We start from the raw sequence: 27471 nt of genomic DNA on the forward strand, positions 1-27471 counted from the left end.
TTCTCTCAAATCACGCAACCACACAAACACCTTGAGTTACTTGTTTTTCATGCTACTTATACTTTCTTTTTTGATTCACATGTAATTAGAAGCTGTTGCCTAAGGTTAGATGGTGTATGCAGATACATATGAAATCACAACACCACTAAGAAGAAAAGAAAGTGCTCATAAAAATATAACACCTGATTTCACTTTAATATTTGTAGGTGTAGGCCACAAAATGTCTTATCTATTATATGAGTGAAGCGAGGGGACACAGGAACAAAAAGTAAAGTGACATTAAAGAGCGGTGTGAACTTTCAGTGTGAGATTGTGGCAGGAAGAAGGAGCCCCAGCAGAACTTTACCTCCGCTTTCCTTTCTAGTGACTTGCTGCTGTTTCACACGTACCGTAAACAATTATTAGCAGCTCTGTGAGGCCAAAACTTCATCGGAGCTTCATTTTACAGGAGCTTGAAGATGGTGTCTGTAAAGGCCGTAGCCGTCAGTCTTATGGTCATTGTTGTATTTATCGTGGTTGTCGTTGTTCTTTCTGTGCTGCTGACTCCTCAAACAGCTCATGAAGTAAGTCTCGTTATATTTCTAATTAAGTTGTTGCCATTTGAATAAACGTCAGGATTGTGAAAAAAAAACATTCATTTTTTAATAACAAAAAAATATTATTCTATTCATTATGTGCAAATGGTATGTTTTCCTTGTTATTTTTTAGCACGTTTCGCCACATTGCTTTTTAAATAATCTTTTTGTAGGTAGTTTTAATTTTTTTTTGTTGACAACATTATAATAGCTCCTGCTCTTTCTTTTAATGAGACAAAAATAATTACAAAGACAAACTGATAAAGGCCGATATACCTGCATTTCTTTTTTTCAGGAATCAGTGCAACAACAAATCACTCAAGAATTTAAACAATATCCTGAAACAAAAAGGAATGAGTCATGAGTAACATTGTACTCTGCTGTTGCTGTCAAAAAACATTCATGTAAATTCTTCTTATTTGCTTCACTGTAGATCACACAACGAGAGCTGCTTGAGAGAAAAGGAGAGCTGTAAAGCGTGCTGGTGAAGGCTTCTGCACTCGATGTAAAACTACACAGACAAGACACGTCATAACATCTCAAAATAGAAGATGTGTCTTAAATTTGTTTTAATTTCTTTTCACTTCTTGCAAATTTGATCAGATTTGAGGTAAAAAATGTTGGTGAGAAGAAGAACAGATCATGCAGTTATCTGATCTTTCAAATGTACAGATGTCTGACTGAGTGTAATCGTACAATAAATCATCTGCGTAAAAATGAACGTTTTTTTTGTTTGCTTTGTCTGGTTTGATTTAAGAGAGAAAACAAAAATGATGTGTTTGTGTTTCACAAACTTGACAGGTGACCCCATGAAATAAATTCATCTTTAGTGCTACTTTCTTTGATATAATAGCTCACATGAAAAAAGAAAATACAGCTTTCGGTTTTAAATTTGTAGAGCGGTGTGAACTTGCACTGTGAGATTGTTGTGGCAGGAAGTACGAGGCTCAGCAGAACTTCCTCTTCATTTCTAGTGACTTGAAACCGTAAGCACATATTAGCAGCTCTGTGAGGTCAAAACTTCATCAGAGCTTCATTTTACAGAAGGAGCTTGAAGATGGCAGTCTTAGCCATCGGTGGTACTGTCGCTGTTGTGGTGGTCGTGGTTGCCGTTGTTGTCGTTCCTTTGGTACTGCTGACTCCTCAAACAGCCCAGTTCAGGGCAACTTTCAAGAAGAGATGTGAGGCGTATGGAGAGACAAGCCACATGTAAGTCTCTTTATATTTTCAGTCAGGATTATTTAAAAAAACAAACGTTCTATTCATTATGTCTAAATGGTCTATTATTTCTTTTATACCCTAAGTACTGACATTTATTTTTCAGCTGTGAAAATAAATGGGCTGCCTTTGAACAAGCTTATGTAGGGGAGGACCATTGTGGCTTTTCTGAGGGAAACTATGATCAACTCTTTGCTGAGACCAACTTCAAGCATCCGTGTGGCAAAGTAAACATCCACAATCTGTCTAACATACATATGCTCATTAATCAAAGCAGATTATAATTTGTATATTTAACCTCGTCATGTCAACTCTTTTTGTGTTAGACGATGTTCTGGAGCAAAACAAAGGATTTGGTCCATGAGTTCACTAAGAAGAGAGATTGTTTTGTCACCTTGGAGGACACTTTGTTGGGATCTGTGCTGGATGGACTGGAATGGTGTGGAAAGGAGGGCAACAAGGGTAAGACTCATAAGTCACAGTGCATCACATAGCCTTAAAATGGAAAAAGATTGTAGCAGGCTACATGTGATCAACTAGCATGCATGAAATGCAGACAAAATACAAAATGCTAACTTTTGCTGTTTTCTACTTCAGCTTTAAATTATAACATGTTCTTTGTCTGCTTCTGAGAAAAAAAGTTGTGATATCCATCACAATATGAGGAACTTCATGTGAAGCCTAAAGTCTGTACACGATCACACAGAAGTCGACTGAAGCTTCAACAGTGAAAAGGTAACATTTACAAATATGTCCTGTGTGTCTTTGTATGTGTCATTACAGAAACATATACTCAACAGTGCCAAAAATGCCAGCCCAACCCTGTCAGTTCATTCTGGAAAACTGCCTCTACAAGGGTAAGCATTCAGTCACTGACATAATGATGGACCAACATTAAAGACAGACAGATGTCTTTCGGCCTGGTTCATCATCATTTGTTCTCCAGGGAGCAACATTGCACATATATTTCAAAGGAGAGACATGAGTCATGTACCATAGAAAGTACAAATAATGTTGCCCTTTTAGTCTTGCACTAAAGCTGTGTGTGTAATAAAAGTTGTTAATTTCTCTAACACTTTACCATCTTACTCTTCTGTCGGTAGTTTACACAACATGCCTGTGGTGAAGCGTCAGTAATGCTTGATGGTGAGAGAAAAGAACCATACAACTCTAACAGGTAAGCAGCACTACACATGCCATGTTGGCAGTTTTTACGAACTCTTCATTGATGAAAAACATTTTTTAACGTTGCTTTGCTTTATATACAGAAAATGTTTTATATGCACAGAACATTTGAATATGACAGTTGGGATGTCGGCAAGTGTGAGCCACAGACTTTAAGCTTTAATCTGTTTTGTCTAAAGTTTCTCAGTCTTTCACTTGAACACTTAAACGCTGCTTCATGTTAGAGCCCTGATTTGATGTATACCTCTAAACTGTTGCTCTTTTGTTGTTGCTGTTAGTTTCTTTGGAGGTGTTGAGGTTCCAAATCTTCAACCATCCAAGGTGACACACCTCACTGTTGTTCTGGTCACTAAGGAGAGTTGGTACGAGTTCATTGTTATTTTCAGCTGTTTTTTGCCTTTCTGCTTTAAAAAAAAGTATGATTTTGTAAAAACGTCATGTGTTGAATATTGTGTTACTGCTGTGGTTGTTTGACAATAGGGTTGGGAATGACAGCTATTGGAAGGGAGCCGGATCTTATGTTTCTGTTCCTTTCCGAGAGCGGCTCATCCTTCTTTGGTCAGACACGCAAACCTGCCAATCATTTCTGATACAACTCTGTATGACTACAGAGATGTCAACCACAAAACAACAAACTTGGCGGAGAGTTAAAATGTTGCTCACCATTGGCACTATGTTGTGGTGACATGATTCTGCTGCACGTGACCTAGTGTAGCGGAGTTGTAGTTGAAAATAGCTGCCTGCAGTAATTCAGCATAAAGGGGAGCTGATCTGGGGCAGGCAGTGAAACTATAAAAAGAACGGCTCGGTTCCTGTCGTTCACACCAAAGAGCCATACAAAAAAAACGCGAACAACACTATTCGACAGAGCAAAATGCATACAAAGAAAAACTGGCCAGTACTGAAAATAGAGCAACTGTTTTTTTATATCCGCATATCTTTTTTTCAGGGGAAGTTGTACCTGTGAATCTCTTGGGAGTTTAAGGAAGGACCTGCATCAAGGTATAGGTTGTACCTGCAAGGCAGTGGCGAGGTAAGCTCACAGCACATCTACTTTTTTGCTAACACAAAGAATGAATGACACTGTTCACCTCTTGTTTTAACTTTGTTGTAGATCACACGTGGAGCAGTGCATTGAAGAAAACACACCCTGTGGAGCCTGCTGGTGAAGGATTCTGTACTCAGTACAAACTGGGGTTTAAACTGGTGACCTTCTAACTCTGAGGCAACAGCGCTAACCACGGCACCACCGTGCAGCCCGTGACTAAACATAAAGTAGCTAAATAGAACATTTAATCAAATACATTTTTTATTTTCAGTCCGTGCTTATTTCTTAATGTGCTATCACATAATTTTCAAATTACGTAGCGTTTGTGCCTATTCTTCAGTTTGACCTAAAATGTCTCATGAATCTTGATATATACTGTACATTTAAGAAATACATTTATCATATGAGTACCTTTTCTATGTTTCTCTTTTTGTTAAAAAAAAAAAAAATCAGTCCTGCTATGTTACTATGTTCAACTGATGATCGCAGTTTAAATAAATTTCAAATAAAAGTTTGTTAGTTCATAGTGATTGTTGGAAATTAACAGGTTTGAACAGGTGAGCAAAATAACAGATCATGCAGTTATCTGACAGTTTTGAAATGTGTAAATATTGACTGATTGTGTCATGGTTCAATAGATAATAAGAGCAAAAATTTAACTTTTCTTATTTGCTTTGTCTGGTTTGATTTAAGAATGAAAACAAGAAAGGATGTTGGTTTTTTATCGTAAGGTCAGAAGAAAGTGAATGCAGACAGAAAACCACTACACCACTGAACAGAAAAGAGAGAAATAAATGGCAGAATGTGAATATTTTAATAAATTAAATGTTAAAATGTGACGTTTTGCACTTGTCTTTTGATACTTGCGTTGATAATGATTGTCTGTGTGCAAGTGCTGGTACCTGGGTTTGGTATGACACCGCCATCTGCTGGAAAGCGCCGGGACTTCCCTGTGTGTGTTTTTTTGTGTGATACACAAGGCACGGTACAACAGTCTCAAAAGAATTCACATAAAAAGATTGAGATTCCATTTAAAAATGCTAAAATGCTAAGTTGAAGTTCAAATGGTGATATATACGTGATAAATTAGAGGCACAGATACAGATTTACAGACAAAAATTAATGTTGTACAAGACACGCGCCACGTGGCGCTTGCAAGACTTTGCGTGGGGCAGTGCAGTTGAACAGTCACAAAAGAATCCGCACAAATAGGTGGAGATTTGCAAATATATTTCCATCTAAAAATCCTTTTAGAGTTGTGATAAGTAAACCATTGTCCGGGATGTCTCTGGCTCTAGAGAATATCATACATTCGGTCTTGTTTGCAAACATAGCATGTTGTAATTGATCAAAAGCTTGCTGGAGGATTTCAATGGCTGAATGTGCAGTGTTAGCAAAGCAGTACAGAACTGTATCGTCTGCATAAAGGTGGATGTTAAAATTTGTTATAGCTGATGCAATATTTATGGTATAAGGAGTTCACTCTTCTGGAAGGGAAACAGAGGTGGCAGATAACCCAAAGAAGCCTCAAATGGGGACACGCCTGTGGCAGTACTGGTTAAAGAATTTTGAGTATATTCCACCCAGGTGAGCTGGGAGCTCCAGGAAGTGGGATTAGTAGCTGTTGCGCACCTTAGAGCTGCTTCCAGGTCTTGGTTTACCCTCTTCTGTTTGGCCATTGGTCTGAGGGTGGAAACCAGAGGAGAGACTTACAGTTGCACCAAGAGCTTGACAGAATGCCCTCCAAACCTGAGATATAAATTGAGGGCCCCGATCATGATCAAGCAGAATGCCATGGAGACGGAAGACATGAAGCACCAGGACGTCAGCACTTTCCTGAGCTGAGTTTGGAAAGTGCTACAAAGTGGACTGCTTTAGAGAAACAGTCAACAATGCTGAATTACCTTGTGATTGTGGTAGACCAGTGATGAAATCTTGGGCAGTGTGGGACCAAGGGCGACTTAGAACAGGGAGAGGACTTAACAGGCCAGCAGGAGGGCGATCAGAGGACTTCCCTCGAGTACAGAGCAACAAAGCAGGCTGAGAGAAAGGCACAAGTATCTGCTTCAATGGTGGGCCAATAGAAATGTCTCTTGAGAAGGGATTGGGTGCGACTCATTCCTGGATGACAGGCAAAACAGGAAGTGTACCCCCACAGAAGAACCTGTGAGCAAACAGAGTCAGGGACACACAGGCAATTGATCAGGTTGTGTCCTTGTGCCTCACTCACCACTGATTCAATCTCCCAGGAAACAGCTGCTACAACACAGGTTGGGGGAAGGATGGTGGGATGGTGTCTGGGGCTGGGGGTACACTCTTCAGAGAGATGCTGACGAGAGAGTGCATCAAGTTTGATATTTCTACAACCAGGTCTGTAGGTGAGAGTGAAGTTAAATCGACCAAAAAACAGTGCCCAACAGGCTTGACAGTAGTTAAGGCTGTTTGGATGTAGGCTAAGTTTTTATGGTCGGTCCACACCACAAATGGCCTTTCTGCTCCCTCCAACCAGTGTCTGTCAAGTTTGACAGCAAGAAGCTCTTTGTTTCTAATGTCATAATTGCGTTCAGCAGAGAGAGGCGACGGGAGATGAAGGCACAGGGATGGAGCTTTTGATCAGGGTCAGAGACCTGGGAGAGAACTGCTCCCACCCCTGACAGGAGGGGTCAGGTTGGACCAAGATAGGTGTGGATGTGAATAGCCCCTTTATTTTGGAAAAGGCATGTTTAGCCTCTGAGGCAAACTGAATGGTAGGGTAGTTGAGACGAGAAAGGGGGGCTGCTATCCTTCTGTAATCCCGAATGAATCAGCGATAGAAAACCTAAAAGCTGTTTTCGTCTGGTGGATGCAGTCCACTCTGCCACAGCACTGATCTTTTCAGGGTTAGTCCTCAACTGCCCGCTCTCAATGATGTACCCCAAGAAGCTTATGGTACTGGAAAGAAAACAAACAAGGGAACAACAATACACACAAGGAAGGGGAAAAAACAACTGAAACACTAGGAATGAGGGAGAGGCACTGCCCAGACCATGACACCTTCAGCCAATTTAAGAGTCACCAATTAACGGGTGTCGGAGTACCCGGAGGGAACCCACGCATGCACGGTGAGAACATACAAACTCCACACAGAAAGGTGCCCTATGTCTGAACCGGGATTCGAACCAGGAGCCAGCGCTAACCGCTGCACCACCCTGCAGCCCCCAGCTCAGTTTCACTCTTTGGGTTAGGGTAAAAAACACACTGAATCTACTTGATTCAGTGAAAAATACTTAATTAAAATTTAGGACGGATAGTCTTGTAGACACGCCCATTTTTATCTACATCTAGGAAAAATGCAAAACCAAGAATTCCCTGTATAAGTTTTATGACAGAGGTGCAGTAGTTTGAAATCAAATAATTAAAAAAATTTGCCTACATACTGGAACTGTTTTATCATAATTGCATCACAACCTTCTTTGTGCTGGAGCCTTCTCGTCCCATATCTATCGTACAGTCCGAGGCGACAACACTTCTATATAAAGTGCTCTGAGAGAAGAAAACTTCCACAGAGCTTCATTCTACAGACTGAGCTTTAGGATGGTGTCTTCAAAGGCCTTCGCCATCGATGGTACCGTCACCATCATGGTCGTCCTGGTTCTCCTTGTTCCTTCGGTACTGCTGACTCCTCAGTCAGTGTGTGGAGTGTTTGGAGTTTCCAGAGAAAAAACAAATGTAAGTGTCTTTTCATTCATAAGTTGTTGCCATTTGATTCACATCAGGATTGTGTACAAGCATCATTTTAGCTAAAACAAGCATTCATTATGGGTAAAAACAACTTTTCATGTACTAATTACTGACATTTATTTTTCAGCTGTGAAAAAACATTGGCTACCTTTGAAAAAGCTTATGTAGGGAAGGATAAATGTCATGTTTCTGAGAAAGACTATGATGAACTCTTTGCTGAGACCCCCTTCAAGCATCCATGTGGCAAAGTAAACATCCATAATCACACAACTGTCTGTGTAACAGCCTCATGCACATTCATCAAAGCAGATTTCCTTTGTATATTTAACCATGTCATGTCAACTCTTTTGGGGTTAGACGATGCTCTGGAGCAAAACAGAAGAAGTGGTCCATAAGTTCACTGGGAAGGGAGATTGTTACATCACCATGAGACACACTTTGTTGGGATATGTGCCGAATGAACTGAGCTGGTGTGGGGAGGTGAACAGCAAGGGTAAGATTCATCAGTCACAGTGCAGCACATAGCCTTAAAAATGGAAACAGATGGGTGGAGTAAGCTAAAGATCTTGATTGTTAAATACAGACAATATATAACAAAACAAAATTCTCTCTTTTGCTGTTTTGCCTACCCCAGTTTAAAGAAATTATTTTATATTGTCTTTGTCTGCTTTGTATGTTTCTGAAAAAAGGGAATCATTTGTGAAATCTATCACAGTTAGCTGTACGAGAAGTAGACAGAAGCTTCAATAGTGAAAAAGTAACATTTATAAATATGTTCTCTGTGTGTTTGTGTTATTCTAGAAACATTCACTAAGCATTGCAGGGACCAACCCTGTCAGTTCATTCTGGCAAATAGCCTCTACCAAAGTAAGTACCCAGCAGGACATCACTAGTTTCACCAGCTTATACATTAATTCAGTCAATGACTTTGACACAAGTTGCCTGGTTCATCATCAACATACCATAATGTTCTTGTGTCTGTAGTTTGCACAATATGCCTGTGGTCATGTCACTGTAATGCTCGATGGTGAGATAGATGAACCATATGTTCCTAAGAGGTAAGCAGCACTACACATGCCATGTTGACAGTTTGTATGAACTCTTGAATGATGACAAAAAAGGCACAACCTTTTTCTCATGCTTTGTTGTTTTATATGCAAAATATTAACAATGGCAGTAGGGTTGTGGGCGAGTGTGAATCACTATCATCACAATGCTCTTGCATCAACATAACCCTATTGGAAAGGCCATAATAGTGTAGGCAGAGAGTTTAATGGTTGTTCACTGCTTTGGCTCTGTGGTCCAGCATATTTTAAGGTAAATGAAACCTTAAAATAAATCCCTTGATAAGATCAAGTCCATCTTTGTCTAAAGTTTTTCAGTCCTTTACTTGTATGTTTCAATGCTGCTTAATGTTAGCGACCTGACTTGATGTATTCCTTCTAAAATGTTGCTCTTTTGTTTGTACTGTTAGTTTCTTTGGACTTTATGAGGTTCCAAATCTCCAACCACCCAAGGTGACACACCTCACAGTTGTCCTGGTCACTAAGGAGAATAAGTATGTTTTCCTTGTTATTATTTTTATTGGCTTTTTATAATAGCTCCTGCTCTTTCTTTTTAATAATACAAAAAAAGGAAAAAGACAAACTGATAAAGGCGGATATACCTGCATTTCTTTTCTTCAGGAATCAGTGCAACAAAGAATCACTCAAGAATTTAAACAATTACCTGAAACAAAAAGGAATTGTTTATGATTGCAAGGAAGTGACTCAGTAAGTTCACCGCAGGTCACGAGTAACATTGTACTCTGCTGTTGCTGTCAAAAAACATTCATGTAAATTCCTCTTGTTATTTGCTTCACTGTAGGTCACACATCGAGAAGTGCATAAGAGAAAAGAAGACCTGTGGAGCGTGCTGGTGAAGGCTTCTGCACTTCATCTCAAACTACACAGTTAGACAAGACAAATCTCAAAATAGAAGATGTATCTTAAATTTGTTTTAATTTCTTTTCAGTTCTTGCGAATTTGATCCAATATGAGGTAAAAATGTTGGTGAGAAGAAGAATAGATCATGCAGTTATCTGATCTTTCAAATGTGCAAATGTTGTCTGACTGAGTGTAATCGTACAATAAATCATCTGAGCAAAAATGAACGTTTGTTTTGTTTGCTTTGTCTGGTGTGATTTAAGAGAGAAAACAAGAATGATTCACAAACTTGACAGGTGACCGCATGAAATAAATTCATCTTTAGTGCTACTTTCTTTGATATAATAAAGCTCTCATGAAAAAAAAAAATACAGCTTTCGGTTTTAAATTTGTAGAGCGGTGTGAACTTGCACTGTGAGTGTTGTGGCAGGAAGTACGAGGCTCAGCAGAACTTCCTCTTCATTTCTAGTGACTTGAAACCGTAAGCACATATTAGCAGCTCTGTGAGGTCAAAACTTCATCAGAGCTTCATTTTACAGAAGGAGCTTGAAGATGGCAGTCTTAGCCATCGGTGGTACTGTCGCTGTTGTTCTTTTGTTTCTTTCTTGATCATTTCAAACTGGAAGCTGCTGCCTAAGGTTAGACAAACGTGTATGCAGATCCAACTGTAAATCCAACCAGAACAAGGGAAAACACGATGCGTCATGAGGAGAAAACAGAAGAGTCCTAAAATCATTACAATCCACGAGAGAAAAACACATGCAACTAGAATAAGGGTCTTACTAAGGGTTCCACAGACAAAGACATACGGACTGACACTGAGACAAGGGAGCACAAAGACTAAATAAACTTGGGAGGTGATCATAATTAGACACAGGTGAGAGAGGCAGGTGAAAACAATAAGGGCAGGGCACGTAATCAAACAAGCCGGAAATCACACAAAGGCAGGAAGTGGATCAACATGAGAGACAAGGGCTGTGTCCGAAACCGCATACTACTACTCAATTTGATGTCACGGTTAGTATGATTAGTATGATAGTATGCATGTATCATAGTATGTTTCGGACACACCCAAGGTGACAAAGTAAAACAGGAAATGATCTAACCAATGAGACACAAAAGAAATGCTAACTAAACAAGACTAAATCGTGACAAGAACACGGAATAAACTAAATTTAAAACTAAACAATAAGAACTCATGACAACAAGAGACAAAGTGACAGTAAAACAGGAAAAAATATCTGAACACCGAACCACAAATCATTATATATATATACATAAAAATGTGCTTTTATTGTTCTACTGGGAGCACGTTTGGTTAAACTGCCGCAGGAAGGAAGGACTTGCGGTATCTCTCTGTCACATCCGGCAGGTGAAGCATCTCCATGAGTGAAGCGAGGGGACACAGGAACAAAAAGTAAAGTGACAACAAAAAGCGGCGTGAACTTAAAGTGTGAGATTGTGGCAGGAAAGGGAGGCTCAGCAGAACTTGACCTCCTCTTTCCTTTTTAGTGACTTGCTGCTGTTTCACACGAACCGTAAACACATATTAGCAGCTCTGTGAGGCCAAAACTTCATCAGAGCTTCATTTTACAGGAGCTTGAAGATGGTGTCTAAAAAGGCCATTGGTTGTATTGTCACTGTTGTATTGGTCGTGGTTGTTCTTTCTGTGCGGCTGACTCCTCGAACAGCCAAGTTCAAGGCAACATTCATGAAGAGATGTGAGGCGTATGGAGAGACAAGCCACATGTAAGTCTCTTTATATTTCTAATTTAAAGTTGTTGCCATTTGAATAAACGTCAGGATTGTGAAAAAAAAAAACATTCATTTTTTAATAACAAGAAGAAAAACATTATTCTGTTCATTATGTGCAAATGGTCTATAATTTATTTTATATCCTAAGTACTGACATTTATTTTTCAGCTGTGAAAAAACATTGGCTACCTTTCAACAAGCTTATGTAGGGAAGAAACATAGTGACTTTTCTGAGGGAAACTATGATCAACTCTTTGCTGAGACCCCCTTCAAGCATCCGTGTGGCAAAGTAAACATCCACGATCACACAACTGTCTAACAAACATATGCTCATTAATCAAAGCAGAATATAATTTGTATATTTAACCTCGTCATGTCAACTCTTTTTGTGTTAGACGATGTTCTGGAGCAAAACAAAGGATTTGGTCCATGAGTTCACTAAGAAGAGAGATTGTTTGTTCACCTTGGAGGACACTTTGTTGGGATCTGTGCTGGATGGACTGGAATGGTGTGGGAAGGAGGGCAACAATGGTAAGACTCATAAGTCACAGTGCATCACATAGCCTTAAAATGGAAAAAGATTGGTGTAGCAGGCTACATGTGATCAACTAGCATGCATGAAATGCAGTAAAAATACATCAACAAATACAAAATGCTAACTTTTGCTGTTTTCTTCCTCAGCTTTAAACTATAACATGTTCTTTGTCTGCTTCTGAGAAACAAAGAATAATTTGTGATATCCATCACAATATGAGGAACTTCATGTGAAGCCTAAAGTCTGTACACGATCACACAGACGTAGACTGAAGCGTCAACAGTGAAAAAGTAACATTTATAAATATCTTCTGTGTGTGTCATTACAGAAACATTCACTGAGCACTGTAAGGAGAACAAGACCAACCCTGTAAGCTCATTCTGGAAAACTGCGTCTACAAGAGTAAGCACCCAGCAGAAAATCACTTGTTTTACCAGCTAAATCATTGACATGATGTTGGACCAACGTTGAAGGACTGACTGAGGCCTTTCGGCCTGGTTCATCATCAATGAGGCTTTTTGTTGGTCTCCAGGCAGCAACATCGCGCATTCATTTTGAAGGAGAGACATGAGGCAAATCTGACCTCATGTACTGTAGAAAGTACAAATAATGTTGCCCTTTTAGTCTTGCACTAAAGCTGTGTGTGTAATAACAATTGTTTATGTTTCTAACACTTTACCATCTTGTTCTTCTGTCTGTAGTTTGCACAACATGCCTGTGGTGAAGTGTCAGTAATGCTTAATGGTGAGATAGATGAACCATACAATGCTAACAGGTAAGCAGCACTACACATGCCAAGTTGGCAGTTTTTATGAACTCTTCATTGATGAAAAACATTTGTTAACGTTGCTTTGCTTTATATACAGAAAATGTTTTATATGCACAGAACATTCAAACAGTTGGGATGTCAGCAAGTGTGAGCCACAAACTTTAAGAGCCTCTGAAATAACAAAAACAATAACAATTGTTGGAGCCATTTTTGCTTTCTTCAAATGGTCTGAGATGTTTGAGAATTTCATAATTATTATTATTTTTGCATCACCATTAATTGCTGCCCCTTTAATTTGCACTGTGGCCGCAGTAAAGAAGCCGCCTACCTCTATGTCCATATATAGAAGAGATAAAGGAGGAGACAGGTGATGGCAGGTGAATGGTTAATCCTTATGTTAGTGCGCTGCAAGTCGACAAATAAATATGATTTTGATGCAACGTACCGAACTCCGGGTTTACTTCAAAACATCAGAGTGAGTCGGAAACCGCAGCTCCCCCGCAGTGAACAGTGGCTCTAATTTTGTTTAAAAGTCACTACAACAATAACTTTATTGTGTATTGAGTCAGAGATGTTAAATAAGATAAACTCTAATGTTTTTTATGTCTAAAGTTTCTCAGTCCTTCACTTGAACATTTGAAAGCTGCTTTATGTTAGAGCTGATGTATTCCTCTAAACTGTTGCTCTTTTGTTGTTAGTTTCTTTGGAGGTGTTGAGGTTCCAAATCTTCGATCACCCAGGGTGACACAGCTCACAGTTGTTCTGGTCGCTAAGGAGAATAAGTATGTTTTCCTTGTTATTTTTTAGCATGTTTCACCACATTGCTTTTTAAATAATCTTTTTGTAGGTAGTTTTAAAAAATTTTGTTGATAAAATGATAATAGCTCCTGCTCTTTCTTTTAATAATACAAAAATACGTACAAAGACAAACTGATAAAGGCCGATATACCTGCATTTCTTTTCTTCAGGAATCAGTGCAACAACGAGTCACTCAAGAATTTAAACAATATCCTGAAAGGAAAAGAAATTGTTTATGCTTGCAAGGAAGTGACTCAGTAAGTTCACCGCAGGTCACGAGTAACATTTTACTCTGCTGTTGCTGTCAAAAAACATTCATGTAAATTCCTCTTGTTATTTGCTTCACTGTAGGTCACACATCGAGAAGTGCATAAGAGAAAAGAAGACCTGTGGAGCGTGCTGGTGAAGGCTTCTGCACTCCATCTCAAACTACACAGTTAGACAAGACAAATCTCAAAATAGAAGATGTGTCTTAAATTTGTTTTAATTTCTTTTCAGTTCTTGCGAATTTGATCCGATATGAGGTAAAAATGTTTGTGAGAAGAAGAATAGATCATGCAGTTATCTGATCTTTCAAATGTGCAAATGTTGTCTGACTGAGTGTAATCGTACAATAAATCATCTGAGCAAAAATGAACGTTCTTTTGTTTCTTTCTTGATCGTTTCAAACTGGAAGCTGCTGCCTATGGTTAGACAAACGTGTATGCAGATCCAACTGTAAATCCAACCAGAACAAGGGAAAACACGATGCGTCATGAGGAGAAAACAGAAGAGTCCTAAAATCATTACAATCCACGAGAGGAAAACACATGCAACTAGAATAAGGGTCTTACTAAGGGTTCCACGGACAAAGACATACGGACTGACACTGAGACAAGGGAGCACAAAGACTAAATAAACTTGGGAGGTGATCATAATTAGACACAGGTGAGAGAGGCAGGTGAAAACAATAAGGGCAGGGCACGTAATCAAACAAGCAGGAAAACACACAAAGGTAGGAAGTGGATCAACATGAGAGACAACGGCAGTGTCCGAAACCACATACTAATGTACTGCCTGCTACATACTCAAACAGTACTGCATACTGCCTACTAACCTGGCTATTAGGATGCCGTTGGCATCACACTCAGAGCCATCTTCTCCGTATCACGTGACTTAAAAGTTTACGTATGTCCGGTCTGATCTCCGGTCTATCTCCGCCATAGTAGAAGCTGAATGGCCGCAATGCAGTGTGGGGCGGTTTAGCACAACCAGTGAGCTCCCGTCTCATGCTCAAACATTGGAGCCGATCTAGTATACATCCGGGCATTTCTCGCATACACAAAATAGCATACTATGAGATGGTAACGCATGACATACTCAATTTGATGTCACGGTTAGTATGATTAGTATGATAGTATGCATGTATCATAGTATGTTTCGGACACACCCAAGGTGACAAAGTAAAACAGGAAATGATCTAACCAATGAGACACAAAAGAAATGCTAACTAAACAAGACTAAATCGTGACAAGAACACGGAATAAACTAAATTTAAAACTAAACAATAAGAACTCATGACAACAAGAGACAAAGTGACAGTAAAACAGGAAAAAATATATGAACACCGAACCACAAATCATTATATATATATATATATATATATATATATATTTATATATATATATATAAATAAATGTGCTTTTATTGTTCTACTGGGAGCATGTTTGGTTAAACTGCCGCAGGAAGGAAGGACTTGCGGTATCTCTCTGTCACATCCGGCAGGTGAAGCATCTCCATGAGAAGCTTTGTCATCATCCTCCTGTCTCCCACCAGCCCCACAGAATCGAGGGGGCAGCCCAGAACAAAGCTGGCCTTCTTCACTAGTTTGTTTAGTCTCCTCCTGTCTGCAGTCTGATGCCACCACAGAGTCATAAAAGGTCCTCAGGAGAGCTCCCTGCACTCCAAAGGACCTGAGTCTCCTCAGCAGATGGAGTCTGCTCTGGCCTTTCTTATAAAGGGCATTGATGTGATCTGTCCAGTCCAGTTTATTGTTGAGATGAACAGCCAGGTCCTTGTAAGAGTCTGTAAAAGTCCACCACCAGTACTTTGGTTTTCCCTGCGTTTAACTGGAGGCAGTCCAACTGGCACCAGTCCACAAAGTCCTGTGTCAGTTCCCAGTACTTCCTATCGTCCCCATCAGTTATGAGGCCGACGGTGGTGGCAAGGTCGTCAGAGAACTTCTGTAGGTGACAGTTGGTTGTGTGGTGGGAGAATTCTGCAACATACAGGGTGAAGAAGGGAGCCAGAATGGTCCCCTGCGAGGCCCCCATACAGCAGACCACCATGTCGGACACACAGTTCTGTGTCCTCACAAACTGGGGCCTATTGGTTAGATAATCCAGGAGCCATGATGTGAGGTGACTCCTGTGTGCTCCAGCTTGTCCCTCAGAAGCATGGGCTGTATGGTGTTCAAAGCACTGGAGAAATCAAAAAACATGATTCTCACAGTGCTCCATCGATGAGCTCACCAGGGGGCGCAGATGGCAAAGGACCACCCTCTCCAGGGTCTTCATCAGATGCGATGTCAGTGCCACCGACCTGTAGTGGTTGAGGTCTTTGGGGTGCGAGATTTTCAGCACCGGTACCACGCAGGATGTCTTCCACAGTGTGGTACTCTCCCCAGCTTCAGGCTCATGTTGAACATGTGCTCTGTAATCCCGCACAGCTGGTCTGCGCAGGATCTGAGGAGCCTGGAGCTGATGCCATCCGGGCCCGCAGTCTTCTTGACCTTGATCCTGCTCAGTTTTTTTTTCACCTGGCTTTTTGAAAGGGACAGGTTGGAGCAGGGGATTGTGGGGAGGCCTTGGGGGAGGCGAGTTGAGGCAGGGTGGAATGGGCAGGCAGAGGGGTGGATGACTGTTCAAACCTGAACATGTTCAGGTCTTTCACCCACTCCTGGTCCCTTACCAGCTGAGTGTTGGAGTCCTTGTGGCTAGAGATGGTTTTCAGGCCCCTCCAGACTCAGCTGACGTTGTTCCGCTGCAGTTGATCCTCCATCTTCCTCCTGTAGCTGCTTTCCCCCTCCCTGATCTTCCTCCTCAGCTCTTTCTGCAGTCTTCATCTCCTGACTTAAAAAGCCTCTTTTTGTCCTTGAGAAGGGCCTTTATGCCGGGGGTGATCCACGGAAACACCATACAGTCCTGGTAAGTACGGTGTAGTCCAGAAATTGATGTAGTCCATTATGCAGTGTGTGAGAATGTCAATGTCCTCCCCGTGATCCCCACAGAACACTTCCCAGAGGCTTACTCAAAACAATCCTTGAGAGCCCCTTCACCTCCGTCGGTCCATCTTTTAACAGTGGGGGTGACAGCTGGTTGTCTGTGAACCAGAGGTTTGTACACAGGAAGGTTATGGTCAGTCCCAGTAGTGTCGAAGAAGTGTAGTTGACAGAGACCGAGGACAGAATTATTTCTCTGCTTCATCTGTAATAAAATAGTGAACCTGTTTTATGCCAACACCATAGGAGGTCTGCACAAGACTGGCTGCTGCAAAACAACAGAAGAGTGTTCCAAGAAGAGGGGCCGTGACACTTCTCCGAAATCACACAGCCACACAAACACCTTGAGTTACTTGTTTTTCATGCTATTTATACTTTCTTTTTTGATTCACATGTAACTAGAAGCTGCTGCCTAAGGTTAGATGGTGTAGATGTTAGATGATATATATGAAATCACAACACCACTAAGAAGAAAAGAAAGTGCTCATAAAAATATAACACCTGATTTCACTTTAATATTTGTAGGTGTAGGCCACAAAATGTCTTATCTATTATATGAGTGAAGCGAGGGGACACAGGAACAACAAGTAAAGTGACAACAAAAAGCGGCGTGAACTTAAAGTGAGAGATTGTGGCAGGAAAGGGAGGCTCAGCAGAACTTGACATCCTCTTTCCTTTTTTAGTGACTTGCTGCTGTTTCACACGAACCGTAAACACATATTAGCAGCTCTGTGAGGCCAAAACTTCATCAGAGCTTCATTTTACAGGAGCTTGAAGATGGTGTCTAAAAAGGCCATTGGTTGTATTGTCACTGTTGTATTGGTCGTGGTTGCTGTAGTTGTTCTTTCTGTGCGGCTGACTCCTCGAACAGCCAAGTTCAAGGCAACATTCATGAAGAGATGTGAGGCGTATGGAGAGACAAGCCACATGTAAGTCTCTTTATATTTCTGATTTAAAGTTGTTGCCATTTGAATAAACGTCAGGATTGTGAAAAAAAAAAACATTCATTTTTTAATAACAAGAAGAAAAACATTATTCTGTTCATTATGTGCAAATGGTCTATAATTTCTTTTATATCCTAAGTACTGACATTTATTTTTCAGCTGTGAAAAAACATTGGCTACCTTTCAACAAGCTTATGTAGGGAAGAAACATAGTGACTTTTCTGAGGGAAACTATGATCAACTCTTTGCTGAGACCCCCTTCAAGCATCCGTGTGGCAAAGTAAACATCCACGATCACACAACTGTCTAACAAACATATGCTCATTAATCAAAGCAGAATATAATTTGTATATTTAACCTCGTCATGTCAACTCTTTTTGTGTTAGACGATGTTCTGGAGCAAAACAAAGGATTTGGTCCATGAGTTCACTAAGAAGAGAGATTGTTTGTTCACCTTGGAGGACACTTTGTTGGGATCTGTGCTGGATGGACTGGAATGGTGTGGGAAGGAGGGCAACAATGGTAAGACTCATAAGTCACAGTGCATCACATAGCCTTAAAATGGAAAAAGATTGGTGAAGCAGGCTACATGTGATCAACTAGCATGCATGAAATGCAGTAAAAATACATCAACAAATACAAAATGCTAACTTTTGCTGTTTTCTTCCTCAGCTTTAAACTATAACATGTTCTTTGTCTGCTTCTGAGAAACAAAGAATAATTTGTGATATCCATCACAATATGAGGAACTTCATGTGAAGCCTAAAGTCTGTACACGATCACACAGACGTAGACTGAAGCGTCAACAGTGAAAAAGTAACATTTATAAATATCTTCTGTGTGTGTCATTACAGAAACATTCACTGAGCACTGTAAGGAGAACAAGACCAACCCTGTAAGCTCATTCTGGAAAACTGCGTCTACAAGAGTAAGCACCCAGCAGAAAATCACTTGTTTTACCAGCTAAATCATTGACATGATGTTGGACCAACGTTGAAGGACTGACTGAGGCCTTTCGGCCTGGTTCATCATCAATGAGGCTTTTTGTTGGTCTCCAGGCAGCAACATCGCGCATTCATTTTGAAGGAGAGACATGAGGCAAATCTGACCTCATGTACTGTAGAAAGTACAAATAATGTTGCCCTTTTAGTCTTGCACTAAAGCTGTGTGTGTAATAACAATTGTTTATGTTTCTAACACTTTACCATCTTGTTCTTCTGTCTGTAGTTTGCACAACATGCCTGTGGTGAAGTGTCAGTAATGCTTAATGGTGAGATAGATGAACCATACAATGCTAACAGGTAAGCAGCACTACACATGCCAAGTTGGCAGTTTTTATGAACTCTTCATTGATGAAAAACATTTGTTAACGTTGCTTTGCTTTATATACAGAAAATGTTTTATATGCACAGAACATTCGAACAGTTGGGATGTCAGCAAGTGTGAGCCACAAACTTTAAGAGCCTCTGAAATAACAAAAACAATAACAATTGTTGGAGCCATTTTTGCTTTCTTCAAATGGTCTGAGATGTTTGAGAATTTCATAATTATTATTATTTTTGCATCACCATTAATTGCTGCCCCTTTAATTTGCACCGTGGCCGCAGTAAAGAAGCCGCCTACCTCTATGTCCATATATAGAAGAGATAAAGGAGGAGACAGGTGATGGCAGGTGAATGGTTAATCCTTATGTTAGTGCGCTGCAAGTCGACAAATAAATATGATTTTGATGCAACGTACCAAACTCTGGGTTTACTTCAAAACATCAGAGTGAGTCGGAAACCGCAGCTCCCCCGCAGTGAACAGTGGCTCTATTCTTGTTTAAAAGTCACTACAACAATAACTTTATTGTGTATTGAGTCAGAGATGTTAAATAAGATAAACTCTAATGTTTTTTATGTCTAAAGTTTCTCAGTCCTTCACTTGAACATTTAAACGCTGCTTTATGTTAGAGCTGATGTATTCCTCTAAACTGTTGCTCTTTTGTTGTTAGTTTCTTTGGAGGTGTTGAGGTTCCAAATCTTCGATCACCCAGGGTGGCACACCTCACAGTTGTTCTGGTCGCTAAGGAGAATAAGTATGTTTTCCTTGTAATTTTTTAGCACGTTTCGCCACATTGCTTTTTAAATAATCTTTTTGTAGGTAGTTTTAATTTTTTTTTGTTGATAAAATGATAATAGCTCCTGCTTTCTTTTAATAATACAAAAATAATTACAAAGACAAACTGATAAAGGCCGATATACCTGCATTTCTTTTCTTCAGGAATCAGTGCAACAACGAGTCACTCAAGAATTTAAACAATATCCTGAATGGAAAAGAAATTGTTTATGCTTGCAAGGAAGTGACTCAGTAAGTTCACCGCAGGTCACGAGTAACATTGTACTCTGCTGTTGCTGTCAAAAAACATTCATGTAAATTCCTCTTGTTATTTGCTTCACTGTAGGTCACACATCAAGAAGTGCATAAGAGAAAAGAAGACCTGTGGAGCGTGCTGGTGAAGGCTTCTGCACTCCATCTCAAACTACACAGTTAGACAAGACAAATCTCAAAATAGAAGATGTATCTTAAATTTGTTTTAATTTCTTTTCAGTTCGTGCGAATTTGATCCGATATGAGGTAAAAATGTTGGTGAGAAGAAGAATAGATCATGCAGTTATCTGATCTTTCAAATGTGCAAATGTTGTCTTACTGAGTGTAATCGTACAATAAACCATCTGAGCAAAAATGAACGTTCTTTTGTTTCTTTCTTGATCATTTCAAACTGGAAGCTGCTGCCTAAGGTTAGACAAACGTGTATGCAGATCCAACTGTAAATCCAACCAGAACAAGGGAAAACACGATGAGTCATGAGGAGAAAACAGAAGAGTCCTAAAATCATTACAATCCACGAGAGGAAAACACATGCAACTAGAATAAGGGTCTTACTAAGGGTTCCACGGACAAAGACATACGGACTGACACTGAGACAAGGGAGCACAGAGACTAAATAAACTTGGGAGGTGATCATAATTAGACACAGGTGAGAGAGGCAGGTGAAAACAATAAGGGCAGGGCACGTAATCAAACAAGCAGGAAAACACACAAAGGCAGGAAGTGGATCAACATGAGAGACAAGGGCTGTGTCCGAAACCGCATACTAATGTAATGCCTGCTACATACTCAAACAGTATGTACTGCATACTGCCTACTAACCTGGCTATTAGGATGCCGTTGGCATCATACTCAGAGCCATCTTCTCCGTATCACGTGACTTAAAAGTTTACGTATGTCCGGTCTGATCTCCGGTCTATCTCCGCCATAGTAGAAGCTGAATAGCCGCAATGCAGTGTGGGGCGGTTTAGCACAACCAGTGAGCTCCCGTCTCATGCTCAAACATTCGAGCCGATCTAGTATACATCCGGGCATTTCTCGCATACACAAAATAGCATACTATGAGATGGGAACGCATGACATACTCAATTTGATGTCACGGTTAGTATGATTAGTATGATAGTATGCATGTATCATAGTATGTTTCGGACACACCCAAGGTGACAAAGTAAAACAGGAAATGATCTAACCAATGAGACACAAAAGAAATGCTAACTAAACAAGACTAAATCGTGACAAGAACACGGAATAAACTAAATTTAAAACTAAACAATAAGAACTCATGACAACAAGAGACAAAGTGACAGTAAAACAGGAAAAAATATATGAACACCGAACCACAAATCATTATATATATATATTTATATATATATATATAAATAAATGTGCTTTTATTGTTCTACTGGGAGCATGTTTGGTTAAACTGCCGCAGGAAGGAAGGACTTGCGGTATCTCTCTGTCACATCCGGCAGGTGAAGCATCTCCATGAGAAGCTTTGTCATCATCCTCCTGTCTCCCACCACCTCCACAGAATCGAGGGGGCAGCCCAGAACAAAGCTGGCCTTCTTCACTAGTTTGTTTAGTCTCCTCTTGTCTGCAGTCTGATGCCACCACAGAGTCATAAAAGGTCCTCAGGAGAGCTCTCTGCACTCCAAAGGACCTGAGTCTCCTCAGCAGATGGATTCTGCTCTGGCCTTTCTTATAAAGGGCATTGATGTGATCTGTCCAGTCCAGTTTATTGTTGAGATGAACAGCCAGGTCCTTGTAAGAGTCTGTAAAAGTCCACCACCAGTACTTTGGTTTTCCCTGCGTTTAACTGGAGGCAGTCCAACTGGCACCAGTCCACAAAGTGCTGTGTCAGTTCCCAGTAATTCCTATCGTCCCCATCAGTTATGAGGCTGACGGTGGTGGCAAGGTCGTCAGAGAACTTCTGTAGGTGACAGTTGGTTGTGTGGTGGGAGAATTCTGCAACATACAGGGTGAAGAAGGGAGCCAGAACGGTCCCCTGCGGGGCCCCCATACAGCAGACCACCATGTCGGACACACAGTCCTGTGTCCTCACAAACTGGGGCCTATTGGTTAGATAATCCAGGAGCCATGATGCAAGGTGACTCCTGTGTGCTCCAGCTTGTCCCTCAGAAGCATGGGCTGTACGGTGTTCAAAGCACTGGAGAAATCAAAAAACATGATTCTCACAGTGCTCCATCGATGAGCTCACAAGGGGGCGCAGATGGCAAAGGACCACCCTCTCCAGGGTCTTCATCAGATGCAATGTCAGTGCCACTGACCTGTAGTGGTTGAGGTCCTTGGGGTGCGAGATTTTCAGCACCGGTACCACGCAGGATGTCTTCCACAGTGTGGTACTCTCCCCAGCTTCAGGCTCATGTTGAACATGTGCTCTGTAATCCCGCACAGCTGGTCTGCGCAGGATCTGAGGAGCCTGGAGCTGATGCCATCCGGGCCCGCAGTCTTCTTGACCTTGATCCTGCTCAGTTTTTTTTTCACCTGGCTTTTTGAAAGGGACAGGTTGGAGCAGGGGATTGTGGGGAGGCCTTGGGGGAGGCGAGTTGAGGCAGGGTGGAATGGGCAGGCAGAGGGGTGGATGACTGTTCAAACCTGAACATGTTCAGGTCTTTCACCCACTCCTGGTCCCTTACCAGCTGAGTGTTGGAGTCCTTGTGGCTAGAGATGGTTTTCAGGCCCCTCCAGACTCAGCTGACGTTGTTCCGCTGCAGTTGATCCTCCATCTTCCTCCTGTAGCTGCTTTCCCCCTCCCTGATCTTCCTCCTCAGCTCTTTCTGCAGTCTTCATCTCCTGACTTAAAAAGCCTCTTTTTGTCCTTGAGAAGGGCCTTTGTGCCGGGGGTGATCCACGGAAACACCATACAGTCCTGGTAAGTACGGTGTATTCCAGAAATTGATGTAGTCCATTATGCAGTGTGTGAGACTGTCAATGTCCTCCCCGTGATCCCCACAGAACACTTCCCAGAGGCTTACTCAAAACAATCCTTGAGAGCCCCTTCAGCCCCGTCGGTCCATCTTTTAACAGTGGGGGTGACAGCTGGTTGTCTGTGAACCAGAGGTTTGTACACAGGAAGGTTATGGTCAGTCCCAGTAGTGTCGAAGAAGTGTAGTTGACAGAGACCGAGGACAGAATTATTTCTCTGCTTCATCTGTAATAAAATAGTGGACCTGTTTTATGCCAACACCATAGGAGGTCTGCACAAGACTGGCTGCTGCAAAACAACAGAAGAGTGTTCCAAGAAGAGGGGCCGTGACACTTCTCTGAAATCACACAGCCACACAAACACCTTGAGTTACTTGTTTTTCATGCTACTTATATTTTCTTTTTTGATTCACATGTAACTAGAAGCTGCTGCCTAAGGTTAGATGGTGTAGATGTTAGATGATATATATGAAATCACAACACCACTAAGAAGAAAAGAAAGTGCTCATAAAAATATAACACCTGATTTCACTTTAATATTTGTAGGTGTAGGCCACAAAATGTCTTATCTATTATATGAGTGAAGCGAGGGGACACAGGAACAAAAAGTAAAGTGACAACAAAAAGCGGCGTGAACTTAAAGTGAGAGATTGTGGCAGGAAAGGGAGGCTCAGCAGAACTTGACATCCTCTTTCCTTTTTAGTGACTTGCTGCTGTTTCACACGAACCGTAAACACATATTAGCAGCTCTGTGAGGCCAAAACTTCATCAGAGCTTCATTTTACAGGAGCTTGAAGATGGTGTCTAAAAAGGCCATTGGTTGTATTGTCACTGTTGTATTGGTCGTGGTTGCTGTAGTTGTTCTTTCTGTGCGGCTGACTCCTCGAACAGCCAAGTTCAAGGCAACATTCATGAAGAGATGTGAGGCGTATGGAGAGACAAGCCACATGTAAGTCTCTTTATATTTCTGATTTAAAGTAGTTGCCATTTGAATAAACGTCAGGATTGTGAAAAAAAAAAACATTCATTTTTTAATAACAAGAAGAAAAACATTATTCTGTTCATTATGTGCAAATGGTCTATAATTTATTTTATATCCTAAGTACTGACATTTATTTTTCAGCTGTGAAAAAACATTGGCTACCTTTCAACAAGCTTATGTAGGGAAGAAACATAGTGACTTTTCTGAGGGAAACTATGATCAACTCTTTGCTGAGACCCCCTTCAAGCATCCGTGTGGCAAAGTAAACATCCACGATCACACAACTGTCTGACAAACATATGCTCATTAATCAAAGCAGAATATAATTTGTATATTTAACCTCGTCATGTCAACTCTTTTTGTGTTAGACGATGTTCTGGAGCAAAACAAAGGATTTGGTCCATGAGTTCACTAAGAAGAGAGATTGTTTGTTCACCTTGGAGGACACTTTGTTGGGATCTGTGCTGGATGGACTGGAATGGTGTGGGAAGGAGGGCAACAATGGTAAGACTCATAAGTCACAGTGCATCACATTGCCTTAAAATGGAAAAAGATTGGTGAAGCAGGCTACATGTGATCAACTAGCATGCATGAAATGCAGTAAAAATACATCAACAAATACAAAATGCTAACTTTTGCTGTTTTCTTCCTCAGCTTTAAACTATAACATGTTCTTTGTCTGCTTCTGAGAAACAAAGAATAATTTGTGATATCCATCACAATATGAGGAACTTCATGTGAAGCCTAAAGTCTGTACACGATCACACAGACGTAGACTGAAGCGTCAACAGTGAAAAAGTAACATTTATAAATATCTTCTGTGTGTGTCATTACAGAAACATTCACTGAGCACTGTAAGGAGAACAAGACCAACCCTGTAAGCTCATTCTGGAAAACTGCGTCTACAAGAGTAAGCACCCAGCAGAAAATCACTTGTTTTACCAGCTAAATCATTGACATGATGTTGGACCAACGTTGAAGGACTGACTGAGGCCTTTCGGCCTGGTTCATCATCAATGAGGCTTTTTGTTGGTCTCCAGGCAGCAACATCGCGCATTCATTTTGAAGGAGAGACATGAGGCAAATCTGACCTCATGTACTGTAGAAAGTACAAATAATGTTGCCCTTTTAGTCTTGCACTAAAGCTGTGTGTGTAATAACAATTGTTTATGTTTCTTACACTTTACCATCTTGTTCTTCTGTCTGTAGTTTGCACAACATGCCTGTGGTGAAGTGTCAGTAATGCTTAATGGTGAGATAGATGAACCCTACAATGCTAACAGGTAAGCAGCACTACACATGCCAAGTTGGCAGTTTTTATGAACTCTTCATTGATGAAAAACATTTGTTAATGTTGCTTTGCTTTATATACAGAAAATGTTTTATATGCACAGAACATTCAAACAGTTGGGATGTCAGCAAGTGTGAGCCACAAACTTTAAGAGCCTCTGAAATAACAAAAACAATAACAATTGTTGGAGCCATTTTTGCTTTCTTCAAATGGTCTGAGATGTTTGAGAATTTCATAATTATTATTATTTTTGCATCACCATTAATTGCTGCCCCTTTAATTTGCACCGTGGCCGCAGTAAAGAAGCCGCCTACCTCTATGTCCATATATAGAAGAGATAAAGGAGGAGACAGGTGATGGCAGGTGAATGGTTAATCCTTATGTTAGTGCGCTGCAAGTCGACAAATAAATATGATTTTGATGCAACGTACCGAACTCCGGGTTTACTTCAAAACATCAGAGTGAGTCGGAAACCGCAGCTCCCCCGCAGTGAACAGTGGCTCTATTCTTGTTTAAAAGTCACTACAACAATAACTTTATTGTGTATTGAGTCAGAGATGTTAAATAAGATAAACTCTAATGTTTTTTATGTCTAAAGTTTCTCAGTCCTTCACTTGAACATTTAAACGCTGCTTTATGTTAGAGCTGATGTATTCCTCTAAACTGTTGCTCTTTTGTTGTTAGTTTCTTTGGAGGTGTTGAGGTTCCAAATCTTCGATCACCCAGGGTGGCACAGCTCACAGTTGTTCTGGTTGCTAAGGAGAATAAGTATGTTTTCCTTGTAATTTTTTAGCACGTTTCGCCACATTGCTTTTTAAATAATCTTTTTGTAGGTAGTTTTAAAAAATTTTTGTTGATAAAATGATAATAGCTCCTGCTCTTTCTTTTAATAATACAAAAATAAGTACAAAGACAAACTGATAAAGGCCGATATACCTGCATTTCTTTTCTTCAGGAATCAGTGCAACAACGAGTCACTCAAGAATTTAAACAATATCCTGAATGGAAAAGAAATTGTTTATGCTTGCAAGGAAGTGACTCAGTAAGTTCACCGCAGGTCACGAGTAACATTGTACTCTGCTGTTGCTGTCAAAAAACATTCATGTAAATTCCTCTTGTTATTTGCTTCACTGTAGGTCACACATCAAGAAGTGCATAAGAGAAAAGAAGACCTGTGGAGCGTGCTGGTGAAGGCTTCTGCACTCCATCTCAAACTACACAGTTAGACAAGACAAATCTCAAAATAGAAGATGTATCTTAAATTTGTTTTAATTTCTTTTCAGTTCGTGCGAATTTGATCCGATATGAGGTAAAAATGTTGGTGAGAAGAAGAATAGATCATGCAGTTATCTGATCTTTCAAATGTGCAAATGTTGTCTTACTGAGTGTAATCGTACAATAAACCATCTGAGCAAAAATGAACGTTCTTTTGTTTCTTTCTTGATCATTTCAAACTGGAAGCTGCTGCCTAAGGTTAGACAAACGTGTATGCAGATCCAACTGTAAATCCAACCAGAACAAGGGAAAACACGATGCGTCATGAGGAGAAAACAGAAGAGTCCTAAAATCATTACAATCCACGAGAGGAAAACACATGCAACTAGAATAAGGGTCTTACTAAGGGTTCCACGGACAAAGACATACGGACTGACACTGAGACAAGGGAGCACAGAGACTAAATAAACTTGGGAGGTGATCATAATTAGACACAGGTGAGAGAGGCAGGTGAAAACAATAAGGGCAGGGCACGTAATCAAACAAGCAGGAAAACACACAAAGGCAGGAAGTGGATCAACATGAGAGACAAGGGCTATGTCCGAAACCGCATACTAATGTAATGCCTGCTACATACTCAAAAAGTATGTACTGCATACTGCCTGCTAACCTGGCTATTAGGATGCCGTTGGCATCACACTCAGAGCCATCTTCTCCGTATCACGTGACTTAAAAGTTTACGTATGTCCGGTCTGATCTCCGGTCTATCTCCGCCATAGTAGAAGCTGAATAGCCGCAATGCAGTGTGGGGCGGTTTAGCACAACCAGTGAGCTCCCGTCTCATGCTCAAACATTGGAGCCGATCTAGTATACATCCGGGCATTTCTCGCATACACAAAATAGCATACTATGAGATGGGAACGCATGACATACTCA

General features: G+C 40.7%; 4 protein-coding genes, 1 long non-coding RNA gene and 1 pseudogene across 5 annotated transcripts; all 6 read left to right on the top strand.

Annotated features, from left to right (window-relative positions):
* The first annotated feature begins 1570 nt into the window (after positions 1-1570).
* LOC138596082 (ADP-ribosyl cyclase/cyclic ADP-ribose hydrolase 1-like) lies at positions 1571-4828 on the top strand. Its single transcript, XM_069667677.1, has 8 exons — positions 1571-1784; positions 1900-2020; positions 2120-2255; positions 2577-2650; positions 2897-2970; positions 3257-3340; positions 3928-4011; positions 4093-4828. Exons 1-8 carry the CDS (start codon positions 1633-1635, stop codon positions 4145-4147), a joined length of 780 nt encoding a protein of 259 aa, XP_069523778.1. The 5' UTR covers positions 1571-1632; the 3' UTR covers positions 4148-4828.
* A 2771-nt stretch (positions 4829-7599) lies between these two features.
* Positions 7600-9667, top strand: LOC138595685 (ADP-ribosyl cyclase/cyclic ADP-ribose hydrolase 1-like; annotated as a pseudogene).
* A 1610-nt stretch (positions 9668-11277) lies between these two features.
* Positions 11278-14150, top strand: LOC138596196 (ADP-ribosyl cyclase/cyclic ADP-ribose hydrolase 1-like). Its single transcript, XM_069667811.1, has 8 exons — positions 11278-11420; positions 11595-11715; positions 11822-11957; positions 12290-12363; positions 12663-12736; positions 13429-13512; positions 13699-13785; positions 13880-14150. The coding sequence occupies exons 1-8, from the start codon at positions 11278-11280 to the stop codon at positions 13932-13934; spliced, it is 774 nt and encodes a 257-aa protein (XP_069523912.1). The 3' UTR covers positions 13935-14150.
* Positions 14151-17520: 3370 nt separating this feature from the next.
* LOC138595686 (ADP-ribosyl cyclase/cyclic ADP-ribose hydrolase 1-like) lies at positions 17521-19036 on the top strand. The gene is made up of 5 exons (XM_069667054.1): positions 17521-17716; positions 17891-18011; positions 18118-18253; positions 18586-18659; positions 18959-19036. Exons 1-5 carry the CDS (start codon positions 17565-17567, stop codon positions 19034-19036), a joined length of 561 nt encoding a protein of 186 aa, XP_069523155.1. The 5' UTR covers positions 17521-17564.
* A 740-nt stretch (positions 19037-19776) lies between these two features.
* Positions 19777-20364, top strand: LOC138596214 (uncharacterized). Its single transcript, XR_011308575.1, has 3 exons — positions 19777-19808; positions 19994-20080; positions 20175-20364. It is a non-coding gene; the product is annotated as an uncharacterized lncRNA (long non-coding RNA).
* A 3436-nt stretch (positions 20365-23800) lies between these two features.
* Positions 23801-25316, top strand: LOC138595688 (ADP-ribosyl cyclase/cyclic ADP-ribose hydrolase 1-like). Its single transcript, XM_069667055.1, has 5 exons — positions 23801-23996; positions 24171-24291; positions 24398-24533; positions 24866-24939; positions 25239-25316. Exons 1-5 carry the CDS (start codon positions 23845-23847, stop codon positions 25314-25316), a joined length of 561 nt encoding a protein of 186 aa, XP_069523156.1. The 5' UTR covers positions 23801-23844.
* Positions 25317-27471: the final 2155 nt, after the last annotated feature.

The sequence above is a fragment of the Semicossyphus pulcher genome, unplaced genomic scaffold (assembly GCF_022749685.1).
Source record: "Semicossyphus pulcher isolate SPU_LCO1_2020_fin unplaced genomic scaffold, fSemPul1.0.p SCAF_18, whole genome shotgun sequence".
NCBI lineage: Eukaryota > Metazoa > Chordata > Actinopteri > Labriformes > Labridae > Semicossyphus > Semicossyphus pulcher.

What these genes read in the sequence shown, in the direction of transcription:
- LOC138595686 (XM_069667054.1), top strand. Translation starts at nt 17,565, where the DNA reads ATGGTGTCTAAAAAGGCCATTGGTTGTATTGTCACTGTTGTATTGGTC. An exon ending in TATGGAGAGACAAGCCACAT is followed by an intron (nt 17,717 to 17,890) that starts GTAAGTCTCTTT and finishes TTTATTTTTCAG; the next exon opens with CTGTGAAAAAACATTGGCTA. An exon ending in GGAAAACTGCGTCTACAAGA is followed by an intron (nt 18,660 to 18,958) that starts GTAAGCACCCAG and finishes TTCTGTCTGTAG; the next exon opens with TTTGCACAACATGCCTGTGG.
- LOC138596196 (XM_069667811.1), top strand. Translation starts at nt 11,278, where the DNA reads ATGGTGTCTAAAAAGGCCATTGGTTGTATTGTCACTGTTGTATTGGTC. An exon ending in GGAAAACTGCGTCTACAAGA is followed by an intron (nt 12,364 to 12,662) that starts GTAAGCACCCAG and finishes TTCTGTCTGTAG; the next exon opens with TTTGCACAACATGCCTGTGG. An exon ending in GAACCATACAATGCTAACAG is followed by an intron (nt 12,737 to 13,428) that starts GTAAGCAGCACT and finishes TTTTGTTGTTAG; the next exon opens with TTTCTTTGGAGGTGTTGAGG.
- LOC138595688 (XM_069667055.1), top strand. Translation starts at nt 23,845, where the DNA reads ATGGTGTCTAAAAAGGCCATTGGTTGTATTGTCACTGTTGTATTGGTC. An exon ending in TGGGAAGGAGGGCAACAATG is followed by an intron (nt 24,534 to 24,865) that starts GTAAGACTCATA and finishes GTGTCATTACAG; the next exon opens with AAACATTCACTGAGCACTGT. An exon ending in GGAAAACTGCGTCTACAAGA is followed by an intron (nt 24,940 to 25,238) that starts GTAAGCACCCAG and finishes TTCTGTCTGTAG; the next exon opens with TTTGCACAACATGCCTGTGG.
- LOC138596082 (XM_069667677.1), top strand. Translation starts at nt 1,633, where the DNA reads ATGGCAGTCTTAGCCATCGGTGGTACTGTCGCTGTTGTGGTGGTCGTG. An exon ending in GGAAAACTGCCTCTACAAGG is followed by an intron (nt 2,651 to 2,896) that starts GTAAGCATTCAG and finishes TTCTGTCGGTAG; the next exon opens with TTTACACAACATGCCTGTGG. An exon ending in CTGGTCACTAAGGAGAGTTG is followed by an intron (nt 3,341 to 3,927) that starts GTACGAGTTCAT and finishes TCTTTTTTTCAG; the next exon opens with GGGAAGTTGTACCTGTGAAT.